Source organism: Pyrgilauda ruficollis, unplaced genomic scaffold (genome assembly GCF_017590135.1).
Source record: "Pyrgilauda ruficollis isolate IOZ18807 unplaced genomic scaffold, ASM1759013v1 scaffold38, whole genome shotgun sequence".
Classification (NCBI taxonomy): Eukaryota; Metazoa; Chordata; class Aves; order Passeriformes; family Passeridae; genus Pyrgilauda; species Pyrgilauda ruficollis.
This window is the reverse complement of record NW_024525267.1, coordinates 2,903,905-2,924,704: the sequence shown is the minus strand read 5'-3', so window position 1 is coordinate 2,924,704 and position 20,800 is coordinate 2,903,905. Positions and strand designations below refer to the sequence as shown.

The 20,800-nt window shown below is 45.4% G+C and overlaps 1 protein-coding gene across 1 annotated transcript in view; it reads right to left on the bottom strand.

Annotated features, from left to right (window-relative positions):
* Window positions 1-11,031, bottom strand: part of EML1 (EMAP like 1) — a 120,499-nt gene extending 109,468 nt beyond the window's left edge. Inside the window, exon 1 of the mRNA XM_041476229.1 lies at window positions 10,829-11,031. Coding sequence (XP_041332163.1) covers window positions 10,829-10,856 — 28 coding nt within the window. The 5' untranslated portion in view covers window positions 10,857-11,031. The remainder of the gene's footprint in view (window positions 1-10,828) is intronic.
* Window positions 11,032-20,800: the final 9,769 nt, after the last annotated feature.

Below are 20,800 nucleotides of genomic sequence, written 5' to 3'. Positions count from 1 at the left end.
TGCAGGAGCTGTGTTGGAGGGTGCCTGCCCAGCTGCCTTCGCTCCTTGGCATTCTCCAGGACTGACTTGTGAGCAGGGTGGCCTGTGGCAAGGCACTGTGTCAAGCAGTGGAAAATGAATCTGATCTCCCTGTGCTGGCCCTTCACTACAAACAGCTCCACTGGGGACTGCTCTGAGAAGCCAGGCACTCCAGGTGGCACAGAGCAGATGTTTGGGTGGGCTTGGGGCTGTGCTGGGATGGACTTGGCTACAGCCTTCTCTCACTCTCTGTGGGACTCATTGAAACATCCAGTTGCCTCCAATTCTCCACTGTCCCTCAAGGCAGCTTGATTAACAAGGCAGATTGTCAATTGAGCAATCATCTCAGAACAAGGAAATCTTTAAAGATTTGGCACCACTATCTAGGACAACCCAGCTGCTGAGCTTCACTAGGAAAAGGAAGCAAATGCACATGCTCAACTCTGAGGCACATTTCTGTGAGAGAAAATAAAGTCAGTTTAGTAGAAACCAATAGTTTCTAATCCTGTATCATCCCCTTGGACAAAACAGAGATGCTCAGCTCCTGGCTGCCTGTGTCTCATAGCCAGAGTGAGTTCTCTCATGCTTTTTTGGGTGCTCCTCTGCCTCCCCGCCTCTGCAGGGACACCTGACCTTGGGAATGAGGGACGTGGCACAGGAGCACATGTGCTACTTCAGGAACTGGCTTTGTCCTGCTGAAATCCCAATGGCAGAATGCAGCAGGGACATGCTCCTGCTCAGGGTCTGATGGTCTCTCTGCATCCCCAAAGCAAAAAATGGTGCTGCATCCTTGCTGGTGTTGGTTATGTTTTGATTGGGCTGAGCAGGGAAATTCCTACAGTAGGGAGTGAGACTCACCATGCCTCAACAAAAATGTGCCATCTGGTCAATTTTTAGTGGTTTTCTCCTTCCAGTGTAGTGGAAGAATATTGAAAATGTCTTCTTACTCCTCCCACTTTATTGGACATCAGAGTAGGCACGGAATAGTAAAGGACAGCTAAAAGACTCTCCAGCTCCTCTGTGTGCCAGGAGAAACCAAATAATTGTAGGAGAGAAGTTTGCTGAGAAGACAAACACTCCTCCTGTGAAAAACTGTGAGCAGATTGAATGCTTTCCCTGGAGTTTTCAATTTTTTTTCATTAAATGACTCAAAATTAAAACATGCAGAAATGTGGTTGGTGTTTAAAAAGACAGCTTTTGTTAGAGAAATATTATTCTCCATCCTACATTTGTGAGCACTGTATGCCTCAGTCTACCATATCTGTTCCAGACATTGCATATTCTCTCACACTTTCCCACATGATGCTTTTCCCTAAGCCTTGGATGTTTAAACACCTGACCAAAACATCTTTGCAAAAAAATCCCCAGTCTCCAGTGTCATAACAAGCCCCATGTGTTGCTGACTGGGTGAAAACAGACAGTGCATAGACATTTTGACAGCCACCAAAAAATCATGACCCAAGAAACCTGGCTTTAGGAAAAAAAAAAAAAAAATCAAAAGAAGTCTTAAGAGGCTCATGATAAACATCAAAGAGTTGGCAGCACTAAGAATAATCAAACAGTTTAGATGAGGTTTCCCAGATAAATTGTTTCCATTGCATCAATGTACTGTCTGGTTTTGAACAGTTATGCCTGAATATACCATTTGGAATTTATGGCAGATGCAGGAAATAACAGTTTCCTTCTCAAAATCCTTTCCACATGTGGTCCATATGCCTCCAGCACAAAGAGATTGCAATATCATGCTTAAGTCATATGGGTGTCAGAAGGCCAGCTGACTATCACAGCAACAGGATGAACCTGGGAACCTCTCATTTGAGATAAAGAGCTGTAGAAAATGACAGATTTAGTGTCCCAAAGACAGGTTTCCTGTATGAGAAGTGTTTGTGTGTGAGGCTATTGACATTGCAGAGCATCTCCAAGCAATTGCTGAAATATCAAGTTATAATTATAACAACTATATAACTATAGATCTCTCATTGCTAGAGATCTAGTTATGAGGTGTCTGAGTATTTTGCATTTCATGACACATGTTTCCTATATGCTGTTTATCACAATATCCCAGCTTCACCTCTAGAAGATATTGAACATGGTAAAGTATAGCATTCCAGGAAGATCAAGGACAATTTCAGGTTAAGTTAGCTTGAAAAGTTCTGCTGGAAACTGCATTGCATCTGTGCTTCAGCCACAGGGCAGCTCTTGAAGGGAGAAGAGTTGGTCCTTGGAGCAACTGTGGGAACCCAGGTTTTCCCAAATGGTCCCTAATGGCATGTTCCTCATGTTCTCATACTGGACCAGAGAGCACAGGTCTGATTTATGGCCATGCCCAGTGCTCACAGCTGCCAATGGAAATTGAATATGTGAAATACAGTGGTGTGCTGGGTGCCCTGAAAGAAGAGCTCCTTGGCATCTCCAGTTACACACCCACAGCACAGGGAGCTGGTTTTGGCTTAATCTTGATTTGCCTCAGTCTCTCACGTATAAACTCTGAATAATTCTACACCCATGGCTCTTTGTGTGACATTGCTGAGTCATATCTAGCAATGTTTCAGTAGGGAAAATATGAAACATTCACTAAGTTTTAATTAGTGCAAATATAAATACATTTCTCTGAGCAATTGTGCTGGGACAAAGTATGACTAATGCCTGGTGCTTCCCATGCACCACGAGTGCTTGTCTCACCCAGCAAATCTCACCAACCACACAGCACAGGGCTCAGGCTGCTGGTCTAAGGGGCACAACCCAACAGACCCAGCCACAATTTGTACTGATGGGCCAGGGGGATGAAGATATTTCTGAGATTTCTGAGAGTTGTGATCCTTATTCTTTGGGCTGAATGGAAAGGCTTGATTTCAAAGAATCTGGGTCACAGTCCCAAAGCATGAGTGGGAGATGTGCAAATTTTAGTTTAACCTGAAGTCAGATCCTTCATAATCACATGATCAAGTGCAACCTGAGATGCTCAGCTAGCTGTGAGCGCTTTTGATTTTTGAGTCCCTGAGAAAAATTACTCAGGTGTTCAGATGCTTTACACACAGCTCTTTTTATGTGTGTGTGCTTTTCTTTCTTTCTTGCTTTTCTTTCTTTCTTTCTTTCTTTCTTTCTTTCTTTCTTTCTTTCTTTCTTTCTTTCTTTCTTTCTTTCTTTCTTTCTTTTTCTTTCTTTCTTTCTTTCTTTCTTTCTTTCTTTCTTTCTTTCTTTCTTTCTTTCTTTCTTTCTTTTCTTTTCTTTCTTTTCTTTCTTTCTCTCTCTCTCTCTCTCCCTCCCTCCCTCTCTCTCTCTCTTTCCTCTGCAGACCTCTTCAGGCAAGTTGTCTGACTGCAAGAGTTTTCACCTTGTGGTTCAGCAGTAAGGATTTTACCATTTTCGGAGTAACTATGTTAGTCACTGGGAAGTGCTCTGGGTGCACTGTGTGATTGCAAAGCCAGAGCACATCCTGCAGCTCCACAAAGAACACATTGCAAAGGGAAGTGTGCAAGTGTATATTTATCTGCAAGATAGGTGAGAATCACAGGAAATGCCAAGTTTGCATGTAGTGTCAATGGATTTTGAGGGGATTTTGGACCTAAACCTTTCAAACATCTCTCCAAACTTAATTTCATGCCTTCATAATACTTCATGGGGATGAGCCTGTGTTCTCCCAAGGAGCACTGAAGTGGTGGAAACTTGAGCCTAACAAACAGTGCTGAGAGCAATGATGTGGGGCTGGGGGGTTCCCACCTGGGCAGAGTGGAAAAACTGCCTGAGATAAATCAGCCATTGGCACCTCTCTGAAATGCTCTGGTTTTTGTGATGGAGACAGCATTGTACTTCCCAAAGTCTTCTCGGAATTTGTTGTGATTCCCCAAGGGTCACAACCATTTTACTGAGCCTAGTTTGGAGTGCTCTGAGCAAGGGCTTGCTTTTCTTCCAAAGGCAATTTGTGTGATTGACAGACCGCGTGCAGAAGCAAAGAAAGCCTTAAGTTACTGCAAAGCCATGGCCAGTCCCCGTGTGCCCTGCTGACTCAACGGTGACTTCAGCTGCTCCATGAAACCCAGGACTCCTTCAGGGAACTGATCCTGGGCACTGTTAACGTGCCCATACCAGCACCTGGCATCTGACAGGAGCCCATCCTCTGCCTCAGTTTCCTTCCCACAAGGAAGAAAGCATTTGGGGGATCTTGACGATCTTTTATGGGAGTTTTGGAGGAGGTCTGAGATGTGAGGTAATCCCTAATGTTACACATTTAATTATGGAAACCACTAGTGTGTGGAGAGGGAGCTGATCACAGTCTGTAAGGAAAGAAATAACAGGGACAGAGAAGCAACTGAATATGATGATGAGAGACTGGGCACTTGCCAGGTTTTTGGGAGGGCACACTGAGCATTCAGTTTGCAGTCTGAATGGCAAAGGAAGGCAAGGGGGCCCCACCCTCTAAATTACCCTGTATAACAGGTCTGCAGCAAGGGAAGGCTCCAGACATTGTTAAATGCAATTACGGCTTCTAAATGCTGATGACTTAACACAGAATATGTTGGAAATACTGCAGATGTTATGAGAGATGGAGGAGAGGAGAAGAAAAACCACACTGGTTGTTTCTTTGCATGCCTTAAGTTACTGCAAACATCATGGAATAAGACTCTTCAGAAATGTGCAGTACAGTGCAAGTGCTCTTGCTCACAGACCCTGGGACAAACTACAGCTTCCAAGTATTTCTGCAGATAAGGAAAATCCTCCCACTGGGATGGAGGAAGAGGGGAGGAGCGTTTGGGAAAGATGTAGCATCTTCTGTATTTCCTAACTAGATCCTTAACCACCAGCAGAAAATGTTCATGCAAACTTCTACTACCTCTACTGACTGCCTGAAAAAGCTCTCCTCCTTCTGCACCCCTCCTCAAAGAAACAAAACCAACAAACAAACAAACATTTTCTTGTGAAAATGGTAATATTAATGTGTCTGCTAGGTCAAATACCCCCATTTGGATCCTCTGTAGCACATAGCACACATACTGACATTCTGCTTCAGAAAAGCAGTGAACTGGCACAGGCTTTGCTTGCCAGCTGAATAATTAGACTAGTCCAGTAGTCCAGTTCTAGTCCAGTTAGTCTAGAAGGAAGCCTCATCTGCTACTTTAAAGGCAGAGGTTGGAGATGAAGACTGACCCATCTCAGGGTCATGTGCCCATGCTCAGGATGCTCCTGGAACATAGTCAGCTCCCACAGAACCACCACCAGGCCTAAGGGGCAGGACACCCATGCTGGAGGAGAAAAACAGAGCTAGCAACAGAGATTGCCTTTTTTTTAATTCCAGAGGTTGCAAACTTTTAAGCTAGGTGTCAGAAATAACTTGATGAGTGGCACAGAGGTGTTCTACTACGCAGCTATGTACAGATACACTAGGTTTGCTTAAGCTAGGCTGAACCCCTATTGGGAACCCGCTAAGAGATTGGGCTGCAACAGACACCACCTTATTTCATCTTTGCTTTTGGTGACAAAGAACTAGCTCTGCCACTCTTGGCATTTTGCCCAAGTGCAAATGCAGAGTTGCTCCCTGCCCTCTGTCTCTCTCCCAGCTCTCTCCCTTTCTCAGCACTGAAGCAAATGCTTTGTGGTCTGGGAGGCCTCAGATTTCTCCCAGATGGATTTCTCCCTTTTTCCCTCAACAAACATCTAAGGAGGTGCATGGGAAGAGACCACAGCAGAGCCATACAGCCCCAAGGCTTTGAAAGCCCTGTGTGGAGGTGGGAACCCCTCCTCAGCGGGTTCCTCAACCCAGACTCAGCCCTCACAAGGTGAAGGCTGCACCCAGGTGATTTTGACTCTTCATGGACAGTAGGCTGAATATTTTGACTCATGGGGCTGTCTTAAAATACTGTATGGACAGAGAGGGCTTTCTAGGCATACCTCTGGCAGGCTCCCAACCTGGCATCTCCATGGGGTTTGCTCATCACCATAAATCTGCTTCTGGGGTTCTTCTTGCAAAACATGGATTTCTGGGGCACCAGAGTCACTAATTTTTCCTTGTGTGGTTGTCTGATCTTCATGTTCCAAACCCTCTCTAAAGCTTTAAACCATGATTGCTTCATCATCATCATCATCATCACCAGTGTTTGCCCCCTGAATGCACAGCCCCTGTTGCTCAAGGCAATGCTTGCACAGACTGAGGACATGTGGAATTTCTGGAGGAGCAACAGAGTTGGTGAGAAGGAGGACTCCCATCTGCCAAGATAATTCTGGTATTTCAATTCCATCTGCATCAAACTGGGGCAATACACCCAGATATTATATTTTATTTGATTTTACCTGTGCATCCAAAGGCTTTCTGTCTTGCTCCCACTCAATTTCAATTTTAAAAAATATGGTCTTTAGAAATGCGTTAATATATTGACATTGTCAACAAAATGCTGCATTTTTAATTAGTAACATCTGTATTTTGTAATGAAAGAACACTATTGGAAAATGTGTGACTGCTTCTAATAGCTAGCATTCATCTCCTAAGCTGACTTCCCAAATGCAGAAGGAAATGAGTTTGCCAAGGGGTCCATTCACGAAGATTAGAGTTTCTGTGAAGTGTTTATCTGTCACAAACCCTGATAAATAATACAGATACTCGTCAGGTGCTCATCACTCCAGCACCCTGGGTTCACCTTCCCCTGTCAGGGGGTGCTCCTGGGGAGCTCTGAGCATGCAAGCCAGTGCTGGTGGGGTCAGTGCAGTCAGGAGCCATGGTCCATCCTGCAGCCCCTCTCTTGAGATGCTTCAGTCATTCCATTTCATCCCTAAGCTACAGCAGGTAACTGGCTTGATATGCTGGAAAAACCTTCCCACTTCTCTGCTTATCCCTGAGCACTAAGTGCAGTCTGCACAGCCACTCTGCAAGGGGATTTCAGGCTGGTGCCTCCTTCTGAGTGTCTCACCCTGCAAACTGTGATGCAGAATTCCACCCCTAAGGAACATGGAGTTACCTGTAAAAAGATAGACATTCCTTACCAAATCTAATGCAATGTGAATTTCAAGCATAGTCCTATGCTAATATGAGTATGTGAAAGTGAGGCAATTTTGACAGGAGTAGTGCTCATGCAAGTGTTGGGTCACGATTTTTTGTTACAGAAATGCACGTGGGTCATATTTTATTCCCAGCAGCTGTTAGAGACAGACCAGTGTGGGACCTGGAGGCCTTGCTCACTAACAGCCTCTCTGGCTGAGATAAATGGACTCTCCATGACAGTGCAGAATGTGTTGAATTTCAGGAAATCTAAATTCCCATATTTTTTCTGGGATATCCTAATTCTGAAAACACCAATTTTATCAACTGGCTCCAGTCTGTCTTAAAGACATGTTTGAAACATGTAATTTTAGCACTGAAAGGAAGTAGTTAGCTAAAGAGTCAGGAACATATTTCAGATGAAAAGTCTTGCTTCCTCCTCTATTGAAACAAGGCCAATAAAAGGTTTTGAGGAATTTTAGGGAAATTCGGTTAGATTCGCTTGCCACCTGCTGCAGAACAAGCTACATCAATTCTGTTTCTTCCCTTCTTGGCCCTGTTGCAGTAAATAACAGAGAAAGTATGCATGTATGAGACTCCTGGTGCTCTTCTTCAGCATTATAATCTTTATCTGTTATGGCTCAATACCCTGTGTTATTTCAACAGTGGTGCTATCCACAAGAAGCTACCCATGCTATTCAAAGTCAGTCTGTGGCTGAAAGGGGAAAGAAAGAAAAGAGGCACTTGAAGAACCCTTGCATGACTTCAGAGATTTGTCTGAAGTCAAAAGGTTTGTGTTAAGAACCAGAACCATCATGACTCATATATTCCTAATCAAAATGCTGGGTGCGTGAAAAGCTGTTCAGCCGTTCAGAGACTGAACTACGACTCCTTACAAGAGGAAAATAATACACACAAGGGGAAGCACTTAAATAATTGATGTGCTTTTCTTTTATCTGCTTGTAGGAGTGACAAGAAATCTATGTAGCTGGCACTAATGGATAGCATCTTTATGTCAATAATTGCTAATGAGGAAGAAATAGGAGCACATTTGTCTTGAAGTGACTGGTCTTTCTTTTTCTCCCTGTATTACAATGGGAAATATTAGTGCAAATTTTAGAATTCTGTTCACTTTCAAATCTCAAAAGGTTTTCAAATGTCTTTTTTTTTGGAATTAATTCAATCCAGAATTGAACTGTACATTTGCTAACATGTAATCTGCATTCTGGAATTTAAGATCCTTTTTTTATATCTTCTGTACTACATCCAAACAACAAAATAAAACTTTGTTTGCATCACATGTTTAATTTTCCATGCCACAACAGTGAAAGGGTGCAGCCATGCTGGAATTGAACAGAAACCAGTAATTTAAAAACAACCAATACTTTCATCATGAAAAATTATGTAACCATTTCCAGCACTGAAGTAGGATACTCTTTCTGAATAAAGTCTCTTCAAAAATTATTGGTGCATCAAGCCGTTCATATCCAGCTATTTAAGTCAAAGATTGTATTCAGCCATTCCCCCCCAGTCGCTTTTCTGAGGGAACAATTACACAGCTGTTCCTGCTACATTCTTGCGTAGGCTGAAAGCAGCCTAAAAACTCTGGCATTAATTTCCTGTAACTACAAAGTGCAATTCTCCAGGTTGTTCGTGAGGCATACCCTCTGCAAAGAGGTTACTGAGGCAGTACATACACTTGACACTAATGTTGTGCTTTGGCTAAACTTATTTATAGCCGTGTGCATGTGTACACACGGGCACATGCACGGGGCTGTGGGGTTTGTGTCCGAAGCATGGCTCTGGACTGCAGCCACATTGCAGTGCTAATGATATCTGTCACTGCACCAACTTTTTGTAGCTGTATTATCTGGCTGCATTCAAAACCAAGGATTTTGGAAGTATAGTTCCAGCCTTGCTGTGCTCATTGGATACAGCAAAGGGGCATTTCTGCACTAGTGAACACTAAGCAGTGCATTAGAAGGTTTGATGATGATTTTTTGCAACTCTTTTTATAGAGTGTTAAGTTTTAAATGGCTAAAGTTTTAAACTTTGGCCTAGCTAGTCAAAGAGCAATAGCCACAAAGAGAATTATTTCAAAATTCCTTGACATGAAAAGCAAGCTGTCAGCAACTGGTTCAGTAAGATTGCTTAATAACTCTGATGGAGTACCACCATTTCTCTGTCCACTGCTGGTTTGGTGCATATTTTTATATTAGTATATATGCATCCACACATCTGTAAGTACAGGATATTTTGCCAGGTCCATGAAGCAGGTGTCCCTTGGGACAGGCTGGTTTCATCTGGCATGGGGCAAGGTGAGCCCTGATTCCTGGGAGCAGGCCTGGAAGCAGCATGGGAGAATTATTGGGGGAACAGAGAGAAATAAACCTTTGCTCTGCTTCAGCCATATTTCTATTCCGCATCTAAACATCACTTTAATTTTCATTCCTGTCCATTGAAAATTGTTTCCTTCTTTCAATGCATCCATGAATGTTTTTCTGGAAGAAAACTCGAAGGTCCTTTCAGCAGTATAGGTAATTGAGATATCAGTAATTTCTGCACACAAGATGCCATGCACTCTCAATATCAGTTTCATCATTAATATCAGACGCCAGCTGATACTGATACTGTCACCCTGAAATATCCCACCCCCAACTCAGTGTGCTTAATAAGCAAACTGGGGCCAGGCCCTTAAAATCAAAGCTGTAGAAGCAAAACTTTGCCGGTTAACAGTTCACCCATTTGAGCAGATAGGCAGGAAATACTCATTTTCATCTCTCCTGTCTTTAGCTGATAGCAACAGCCCATGGAATTGTGCATGGTGCAGCTCACTCTGCACCATATACATAATTAATATTTTTCCACTCTAGTTATGACTGAGCCGTTTTGGACTTGGGATTTGCTCTGTAAAATGGAAGCAGAGAGAGGAGGAAAAAAGAAAAACAGTGCAGCAGCCTTCTCCTTCTCCAGCCACACTTTTCAGCCCAGAACCTCATCTTTGATGCACAGCCTTCACAGACCAATGGAACAGGAGTGCTACAGAGTACATGTTGCATATGCATGTTCATGTGAAAAGAGAAATGCTTGCCATGGTAAAATAAAAAATAAAAGGTATTTCCAGTAGTCCATCTCTTTATTAGTAAAATGCCTCGGCAGAAAATTAGGCTATCATTTTGACAAGAGTTTCCTTTTGTACAGGCAGCCTAGATAATATTTACAGTTCCTATAGAAGTTTTTAAAAAACCAGCTGAGAAACATTCTTCTTGCTGACATGCTCTTCTGCCCAGTGAAGTTTGACAGATACAGCCCTAAGCTCCAGTACAGGATTCCTTCCCAGGCACAGGCAAAGTGTGCAATGCACTTATTTTAAAATAATGTACGTTTCTATTTCCTTTCAGCAAATAAACCCTCTGCATTACATTTATCTGCCCTGGCTGTCCGTTACCATCCAGGAAGGTTTATCAAGGAACAAACAGGACACACACACAGCGCCTGGTCCTGCAGCACCCATTCCCACAAACTCTCCTTAGTGAGCTCAAGACTGCGCACATCGACACCATCATCCCTGCGGACACCGACCATCAGTCCATCAGCCTGAATTGCAGAACCCTTCCTCCTATCCAGCCCTGTGCCTTCAGAGAAAATCCAGGCACTGCCAGCCTCAGCAGCCTCCAGCACGGGCTCTGAGGCAGCGCACCGGGATCCGCAGGGCTCTCAGGAGTTTCTCCTCTCCCTGCTGCGGCTCCGGCTCCCTTCGAAAGCAAGAGGCTTCGCGTGTGACTTTGCAATCTGAGAATGTGAGCAGCAAGACACCGGGGTAAATATAAATCTGGCGCTTACCCACAGGCAGTCCCTCGCAGTCTGACATCGTGCGAGCAGTCCTCCTCACCGGGGGCTTGGGAAAAGCACTGCAGGACCGCAAGCGCGGGTCCTTCTCTTGGCAAAGGCAAGGGGGAGAAAATATCTAACAGTTCACAGCCACCCTTCTCTTGCACTGCACATCTACCCACCCAGAGAGCTGTAGCAACAGTCCCGTCCCTGCCTTCTCATTATGGGATGTAAAGATAAGAATGTGCTTTTGTGCCAAAAGAGTGTGCTATTGGTGGATAAATTTGTTGTCATCCCTCCCCTTCGCAGAGTTTCCTCTTTAATGTCACAGAGGCACATTACCCTGTCGGAAAGGCCATCGAATATTTATGAAACGGCTTTTAAGAGCTAAGCCGCAATTCCCGCGGGAGAGCAGAGCTAATTGCTGTGCGCTGGGCTTGGTGGTGGCAGCCACCCCGCAGGGCTCTCCTGCTTCCCGGGGGCTGCGGGGCAGCTGATGGGCTGGGGGAGAGGCTCTGACATCGTGCTCTGTACCTTCTCCTTCTGCAGGCTCCGAGGGCAAGCGCTGCTGGAAAAGGGGGCAGAAGCCAGGGTGTATCTCTTTAAGGAGGAAGGGAAAAAAAAAAAAAAAAAGTCTTTGTTTATATTGTAATATCTGAGAAATTGTTTTGTGACACTGTTACTAAAGGCTGTTTCGTAGTTTATAATAATACCGTGAGTGCAGATTTCTCTGTAGCTTCATGACTTTTCTTGCTTAAAACATGCCACTTTAATGCCAGTTTAGTGGCTGCTCCTACAACTTACTTTTTTTCACTCTTTGAAAATGTTTATGTGGGATTTGTTGGATATGAGGTTCCCAGAGTCTCAGTCAGTGGAGAGTACCCCTGCACACTGGTGTGCTCATTAGGCACCTTAATGAAGTGCAAGCAAAGGCTCTGGCAGCGTTGGAGCCAGGCTGGGCTTGGCAGAGACTTGTGCGGGACCGGGTGGGAGCCTCAGCCCCGGGGGTGCTGATTTGCTGCCACTTTTTGTCCTGGGAACAGTCAGGAGCAGTCTGGGCTTTGCCTGACTCAGACCTTCAGTGTCTGAGCTCTTCACAAATGTCGGGATTTCGGACCCAAAGCCGGAGGGAGGGCTGGGAGGAGGCAAGGGGGGCTCCATGGGGGGCGGTGTCTGGGAAGCACTTCCAGACCATATGGCCAGAGACAGCCCCTGGGGGAAATGGGCCATCGGGAATATCTTTCTTCAAAATGCCTTGAAGACAAAAAACCCCATAAATTACATGAAGTATACTAGGAGCTCAGGGTGTCCAGCACCTCTGAAAAGTGTGGGCTGTTTTTACTCAGATGCTTCAGTCTAAGCACCCAAAGGCTGGCACTGCTGGCTCTGTCTGAAGAGAAGCCTTTTTATACTCTGCTGGTTACTCAGCAGCACAGCTAGCCATGGATTCAATTCAGGATGTCAGGCCTCTGACTAAGAAGCAAAAATAGCTGCAAAAGTAGATTGTGACATGTTCCCAAAACCATTCCTCGGGTTGCCTCCACAGGGCTGGGCAAGCAGAGCCAGAAGTGTCTGGCCAGCATGAGGATCTGTTGGCACAGTTCTGTCAGGGCAGCCCTTGTCAGTGCCTGCTTCTCGATCTGCTCATGCAGCACACATGAAAATATTCACCTGGAGAGCAGCTCTGAGGAGCACAGCCTCAGGCTGTGCTCCTTGCCAAAGAGGCTGTACAAGGAGAAGTGCAGGGCATGATGCCTAACCTCTCCATCCTGCTGCCGCCCACAGACCCAGGGAGTGGCCACTAGCTGTTCTGGCAGTCAGGAGGTGTCTGGTCTTGATCTCAGTATGCATCTGGGAAAGGAAGAAGGCCTAAAGCAGACTGGGGGACTTCTCTTGCAGTGTCATCTGCCTGCAGAGACATATTGCTCCAATGTGTGAGAAATCAAAGCTTTCTTAGCTCGACCCTGTGGAAATGCAGGCTCCCAGCTCTGCAAGCATTTACGTGCCAATTTAACTTCAATCCCCACTGCAGTTCCTGGAACTGCTCACAGTTATAAACACATGCATAAGTATTTGCAGGATTAAGGGCTCACCATCCCTCCTTGTATTCGGAGCAAACAGCTGCAGCTGGTTTTGAAGTTACCTCTCACAGCTGTGTGCTGGTGCTCCTCCACTGAAGGTTAGAGCCCTCTGGCAGAGCTGGACAAGTGCCTGCAGGGAGGGCCTGCCAAATCCCAGACTGGTGTCTCAGCTCTATCTCGTCCTCCAGAGGAATTTAAGAAGCCTTTGCCTCAGTAGCCGCCACTACATTGTCCGTGGCCGTGTCTGCTCAGGTGCTCAGTGTCTTCTGGGAGAGGGGCACAGAAGACTGAGGGGGAAGGACAAATATATCTTAAACAATTACAGCAAAGTTGGCAAGAGCTCATCTGCCAGAGCCCTTACTAGGATTTGGCCTTGGGAGAGCTCGTCGGTGAAACATTAAAGCAGGTCAAAAGTTGAACAAATCAAATCTAATTCTTACAACAATACTGACAAACAAACATCTTCTTTTGATGTGGATACTTCAATCAAAAAATTACCTTTGATCCCTGGATACTTTAGTTATAATGCTGGGTTTTGCTAAATTATAAGACTTTTTTTTTTTTTTAATTAAAACAGAGTATTTCTTTTAGCTTCCTCCGTTTCTCAGCATGAAAAGAGAAGAGCCATGTTGCTCCTGGAAAAAGGCCAAAAAAAGGCCTGGAAAATATAAGGCTGACAGAGAAAGTTCTGGACCTTTATGAATAAGCCTGGTGTCTGTCAGGACAAAAAAGGCAAAAGTCAAAAACTGAAGTAAACAATAAAGGGGGAGAGGTAAAGCACATATTATTTCAGCAGCTATTACACTAACGGGAGAAATGGGCTAAATATTTGCCAATAACTGCTCTCACTTAGGCTTTCCAAGGAACCTGAAGGATATTTATCCCTCAGCATTCAGAGAGAGCCATTTTTAAACCTCTCTGCTTCATTCTATTCCCTGACAGACAGCTGTCTGCACGAATCCATGACAAGTACCGTGAGTGGGGTAGTAAATGCAACGAATGGAAGTCGCTGGAGTATTTCCTAAAGAAGATTTTCCTGAGCCATTTAGTCTCCTGTGGAAGACAGTTGCATTTTCCTGCTGTATCTTGAAATACTTAGGCAGCTGCTGTGATGTCCTCCCCTCCCTTGGAGATTTCCAGGAAGAATTATCTGCCCAGGAATGTTGTGGATGTCCCATCCCTGGACATGTTCAAGGCCAGTTCTGACAGTGCCAAGAGCTTTTGAGATACAAAAGGCTTGGAGCTGAGCTGATTTGCCTGAGGAAAGAGGGCATATTTAGGGAAACTTGGGTGCAGGGCACCTACCATGGCACAAATGCACAGTTGCCTTAGAGCCCAAATACTGTCACCTACACGAATAAGACATGTAGTGGGACTTTGTTTACACATCCCATCTGATCTGTGCCTGATCTAAGTGCTTAAATATTGTGGGAAATCTGGGCTTTAAGATTTTAAATCCCATGGGGAGGTCATAATTTTCCCCACAACCTGACACAGCAATCTGGCTGTGAAAAAGAGCCTGATCCACCTGAAAGCTCCCAGCTGAACCTGAACTTTTGCTACTGCTGACTTGCCTCTTGCTCAGCCATGGATGGAGCAGCCTCATCCAAACCTCTCAGGAAGAGCAGGGAGCTGTGCTACCCACGGTGGGGTCTCAGCCCTGCTGACATTGCTGCTGGAAGGGCTTTGCTAAGCGCAGCGCTGCTGCAGGGGCACGGCTGAGCTGTTCTGCTTCCCTCTGCCTTTCTCTCTCCTGACAGGGGGAAATCTTGAGAAGTGAAAATTATTTCTTTAGCTAAGCAAGTCAGATCTGATTATTAAATCTGTAATTTTCCGTGAGATTGAAGCAAGCTCCTTACTGCCCGCCTCGGCAGGCGTTTCTATCTGCCATCAGCGTGACTTCCACGCAGTTTAAGGAGAGAATGCCTGAAATGCGCTTCTCCCTTCTAATTTATGCAAATTCCCTTGGGCTTTTTCCTGCCTGTGAAGAGATTTCTGACTGTTGTGTACGGAGGATTCCCAGCCCGGGGAGGGGGAGGGGAAGGGCAGGGCTAGAGGAGAAACTGCGGGCTGTTACGAGCAGGTTGGCATCAGGATGTGCATGACCTTCTCTCAGAGCCCTGAAGAGCCCAAAATGTTAGGAATTTGGTGGCTAAGACACGGTTTTCCCCACTTGAAAAGCCCTGCAGTCATGGGGACAGAATGTGCCTTTCTGCCCTCTAATATAAGGGGCAAAATGAACCCCAGCTTGTGGATTTTGCCCAGTTATAGGGCAGAGAAGCAAGAGGGGAGCGTGCTGGCCACCACCAGCCCCACTGTCAGCCCCACACCTCCTGAGTCACTGACTCAGTCACTGATTCCTCACTTGGTGAGCTCCTGGATGTACCTGTGGGATCAGTGGGCCAAAGCCAGGGCCAGTGGGATGCTGTGCCGTGAGTACATGAGGCAGAGGAGGGAGCTGCTGCTCAGATGGGCTTGAACCTCTGTACAGCAACCAGCAGAAGGAAAAGCAACCAGGCTCAGAGAGAAGCAGAGCGCCCAGGAAGTCCCAGCTATTGGAATTTTATTTCGTTATTGTTTTCTGACACGTTCTCTTCGCATTTCAACTTGATGGATGGGGAGTGTAATAATGCAACTTCAAGAGCAGCTGATGCTCTGACAAAATATCAGGTGGGTTCATCCAGAGAAGGAAGAGTGAGTAAAAATAGGCAAGATACAGCTGGCAGCTAAAACAGCCCTCTAGGAAGCAACAAATACAAGAGTAATAGCAGCCCCCCCAAAATAACTAGGCATGTCATAATTTTGCATTTATCTCGATTTTTTTTTACATTATTAGCAAGATTTTCACTAGTAAAAATTGAATCTGAGCTTTGTATTCAAGAAAGGAAATGTCTCCATCATCTCCTCTGATGTCACCCCAGAGAGAAGATTAGAAGATTAACTATGTCAGGTGACACAAATCCAGCAGCAGGGAAAATAATTTTGCACATTCAAAAAGAAAATGAGGAAGAAATTCCTGCTGTCTCCAAGAAATGTGAACCTTACCAGTGATAATTGCTGGCTCACAGAGAAAATACTTTATGCAAATGTGCAAATATACAATAAATAAAATAAGGAAATCAAAGATTCAGAAGAGAATTTATCTTAAATAAGAAATTAATTGATAGTCTGAATCTTGGTGGCATTTTCATCCCATCTAATTTATAAAAGGTTGCATTCTCTGGGGGGGGAGGGGAGTTATGAAAGGCCACTGCAATGATGTGAAGAAACAAAAAACCTAAATTTGAAAGACAAAATTGGCTTCTAAGCTGTCACAGTTCTTACTGACAATGTCTTCTGACACACTGAGCCAAAATGAGCCTGCTATGGCACTCAAGTGAGATGCATTTGCACAAGGTTGGAGAAAAGGTGAGCATGACAGCATGAGGCCAGCTTTTGGCATCTGCTGACAAACATGAGTGGCTTTCTGCTGGCCAGCTCTGCAGGACTCACCCAGAGCAGGAGACACAGGCCAAAGCTCTTTTCCATCAATACATGGTAGATTTTCATACTGTAATTACTGTTATTGGCAGTTCCCTCTGCAGAGGTTTCAGGTGTTACTGAATTGTCTCCCAGTGAACATGGAAAGGCAAGAGAAATTATCTATGATTCAGTCTGATCTTGCTGCTTTTGGTTTTAGGGGCATTATTGCTGTTTATTTTACTGGCTTTGAGTCTTGCACAGATGGGTGAAGCTTCATTTGCTCTGCACAGATCTGGTAGGAAAAAGTGTCGAGCCCTGAATGTAAATATTACAGTATCATGTGGTGGGTTTGAGGAGAAGGTGAGAGTCTTGCAAACCTGATTTGGCAGCTGCAGAAATAGCACTCAGGCAAACAGATGGTCTCTGCAAGGAGGGAAGTCTTTAAAAGATTCACAGATTAATGAGCTCTGCCATGATTTTAGTGGATCCTACCAAAATTCCTATAAATCAGTCTAGCTGAGCAGGGAGGAGGTGGGGACAAGAGGAATCAATAACTTCCCTGGACAGCTTGTATATCCAAGGTTAGCTGACAAAGGCTTCAGAGCTGGAAAACCTCGAGAGCAATTACAGAGGCAGAGTCATCCTCTAGGGAGGCAAGAGGCACAGTGCTCATCATGTACTATCAGTGCTCTGGGGACTAATTGCAGCTGTCTGTGATCAAGGATATCAGTTTGGTGATAAAGGAAGGTGAGGTGTCAGCCACACTGAGTTATTGTCTCATCCTAGGAACTCTGAAATTTGTTTTGAGGCAGTGAAAGCATCCTCTGTCCACTGCAGGTCAGAGAGAGATCACATCCTCACCTACCTGTGCTAGAAGCAGCCCCAGAGAGCACATAACCAAGGCAGAATATTTACAACAGCCAAACACAGTCCTTCCTTCAGACAAATTACATCTCATTTCCATTCTCATCTCCAAGACTTTCTCCCTGCTCTGTGCTATGTCAAGCATAGAAAGATGTTTTCACCAAGCTGAAAATAAGATGTTAAAATTGTCACTGGCCAAGGTTAGCCACAACAGGTAACCAAATTTGGAACAGGAGCAAACTATGCTTTTGGGGATGACCAGCAACAGATCACCAGAGAGATCTGATCAGATAATTGTCCAGCTGATTTTCTCTAGCAAAGCAAGTGTCCCCAGAACACTGAGTGAAGGTCTGCCATGCGAATTAAGAAACTGATAATGGAATCAGAGGTGAACAGCAGGGAAAATTATTCATTAGAATGTCTATGAAGTTTGTAACATGGTGCCCTTTACAACCCACGTTCATTTGCTTTTCTGCAAACATTTGCCACCGGTGTTTGACAGCAGGAATGATCTGGGAGGAGTTTCCATCCTTAGTCACTTGGAGCCGCCTCTGTCTATAACAAACACAGGCACAATGAACGGAAGTGGTGACCTTGTTGGCAATTTCTGAAAAGAGGACAAGACTCCTTGGGAATAGCGAATTAAGCAGATTATTACCACTTAAGTAACCTCTCTAAGTCACGTTGTGGGTGAGGCATGTTGCTGGAGTTAAAATGAAAGCTTGCTTGTGACTGCTTAAGTAGCACATAAGTAGTTTTTTCAGTTTTCATTGGAAACAGGACGGATTTTGTTTAGGTTTTCTGATATTGATGTTTTTCACTATAGACATCTCTAACTGTCTCATGAAGAAGTTCAAGACTGCCTTGGTGTGGTCAGACTTGGGTTTGGGGGTGGCAAGGTGGGCTAAGATGCAGAGCAGGGACTGCCTTGGAGTTGAGCTCAGGCTCCTGACAGGAATCAGAATCCCCCCTGCCAGCAGGGAGATCCTGGAGATTCCTTGGAGGAAATCCTGGAAGGGAGTTAAGTGACTTCCTTGAGGTCATCCTGTGACTCTGTGGCATGGTGGTAGGTGAGCCTGGCCCCTGTTCCACAGGAGGCAAAGGAAAGGATTCACTAAATAAGTCAATTTGGAGTGCTGCCTGCAAACATGGAAGTCTAATTTGCTTATGTTTATAAAAAATAAAATATTTTAAAAATCTGTTTCCATTCAATGCTCATGAAAGGTGTAACAACCTTTATTCTTCTTTTTTATTAGAAGTGTGAATATATGGAAAAATATTGTTGTGGGATGGGCTGATCTGGCACTGATCTCTGGGGGTTTTGGACAGGTACACCTGCTGCAGAACTGCTGGAAATGAGGCTTTAAGTGTGTGACATCCTCTCACTTACCCAAAACCTCTGCCTCTGTACTGAAGTGCTGCAGCTGGTCCAGGAGTGCCCTTTGGACACTTGCCAGCCTGGCTGCAGCTGCTACATCACCACAGGGCTGTGGCAGCTTTGTGACTTGCTTGGTGTCCACCTGCTCTCTGCTAAGCTGCAATCACTTCTGTGACTGAAATGTCTTACAACCATTCTTGAGATACACAGCAGCCCAGCAGCAAGTGCTTTTTTCAATACATGAGCAAATGTCCCAGCCTGCTCTGGGAGCTGGAGGCATTCAGGAAGTCCAGATCAGACATTTTATGCTTTAAAACTGGAGGGACAAGCTTCCTTGCAATTTCTTAATTTGATGCATGGAGCTGCTTTTTCCTTCTTCCTCTCCAGTTCGGATCCAGGGAGAATGTGGGGGTGGAATTTCCCCCTCTGCCTTTCCTGCACACAGGCAGTGTACCTCACTGGGCAGTGAGGCCAGTGCCAGCATTCTCACACCAGTCAAACAAACCCAAGGACTCTCATCTCGGGCAGAGCCAGGGTTGTTTCTGCCTCTCCACATTCCCCAGGGCTGCCTCCTGCAGTGATGCCTTGTCCATACTGTGCCTTCACTCTCCTCCAGCACAAACCCACGCCAGTAGTTCTGCTTTATCCCAGATCCATTCCTCATCTTTTTATTAGTCCACAGAAATGACAGGAATTAGAAGTAGCAGGTGAATACTTCCCTCTGAAAACATGGTTTACAGCTAATCAACAAGGCTGGCACGTGAAATCATCATTATACGTGCAGAGCAGTTCCAGATGTGCTGGAGGGCCATCCCCAGGCCATCAGTGCAGCAGCTCATATGCACTAATCAGGGATCCTGACCTTCTTCATCAGTGTATAGTTAGTTACATTTTACTGCAATATTATACTTAAAAGTTACTAAACATTATTAATGGCAAGATGTTAAACTTGGTGTAGAATAGGCTGCAGAGCTGAGAATTAAGCCAGCACTGATATTCTTTTCCTTTAATTTAGAAAGCAGCAGAAGCCTAAGAGAAATTTGTCTTGCAGCAGAGCCCACATCTAAGGAAATTCCACATGTGGTCAAATGTCAAGTTGTTTCTCTTGCAAAGGGCAATGTGACAATTGTATTTCCATTTGCAGAGAAGTTTTTTCCTTTGAGCTGAGTTTTTCAGAGGGGGAAGGGAAGGGAGAGAAAGCAAAGTGAGCTTTTCCTTTCAGCACACATGCATTCAGAAATCTGGCTGCTCATTTTTAAAAGGTCATGGCTCCCTTCCCTGCTCCTCCCTGTGGCACAGCCAGGCCAGCCACACCTTTGCCAGATAAAAGTTAAGCCCTTGGAAAGGCTCACGGTGCTTGGCACTGAAATAACCAAGACTCCCATCCACCTATCTAGAGGCAGAGGTTGTCCCAGTGCTTTCTTGCCATTGAAATACTCTTTTTCATTGCTGTTTCCTCAAGAAACAAGATTTGCACAGTGCCTTTGGTAATAAATCCTCGCCCCGTGTCCCTAGTTCCAAGTAAAAATGAGGTTCACAGGACATGAAATCTCCTACAGCTTCCAGAAAACATCTGGGACTCCTTAAAGAGGGGAAATTGGAGTAGTTGAGCATACTTGTCCATAGTGTGAAGAGGCAGGTGGCAGTGTGACCCACAGTCACTGCGTGTGGCCAGGGCGGCCGTGCGACACACAGAGCCCCAGAGCTGCCCTGCAGTGCCCCCTCTGTCCCTGCCAGCAGCACAGACAGCAGCACGGACGCAAGAGAAAGGTGGGGATCCAAAATGGGAGGGTGCAGGGTCAGACAGTACTGCAGTGGAGGTTGCTGGAGGGGCTGTGGGGACTGCTGTCATGTGCTGGGGATGCTAGAGAGCCTGGGCTGTAAAAAAGGAGTCATTGCAGCTGAAAAAAATAGGGAGAAGCAAGCCAGAGTCCCCCAGCACTGCAGGGGCTCAGGGTGTGCTCCCAGCAGCCAGCCTGGCCAGGGCCCACTGCCCAAGATGCCCTGACTCACAGGCAGGGCTTCACCTCAGCCCTGCAGGGCTCAGCCCTCTCAGGAGGAAGCTGAAAACACATCTCTTGGTTTCTCGAAGCCACCTTTATCTTCTTCACCTTCCTGCCTCCACTGTCTCCCTGCTGCACTGCTCAGAGGAGGGAGGCACAGCTTCCCCAGCTGTGGATCCTCCTCCCTGGCCATCTC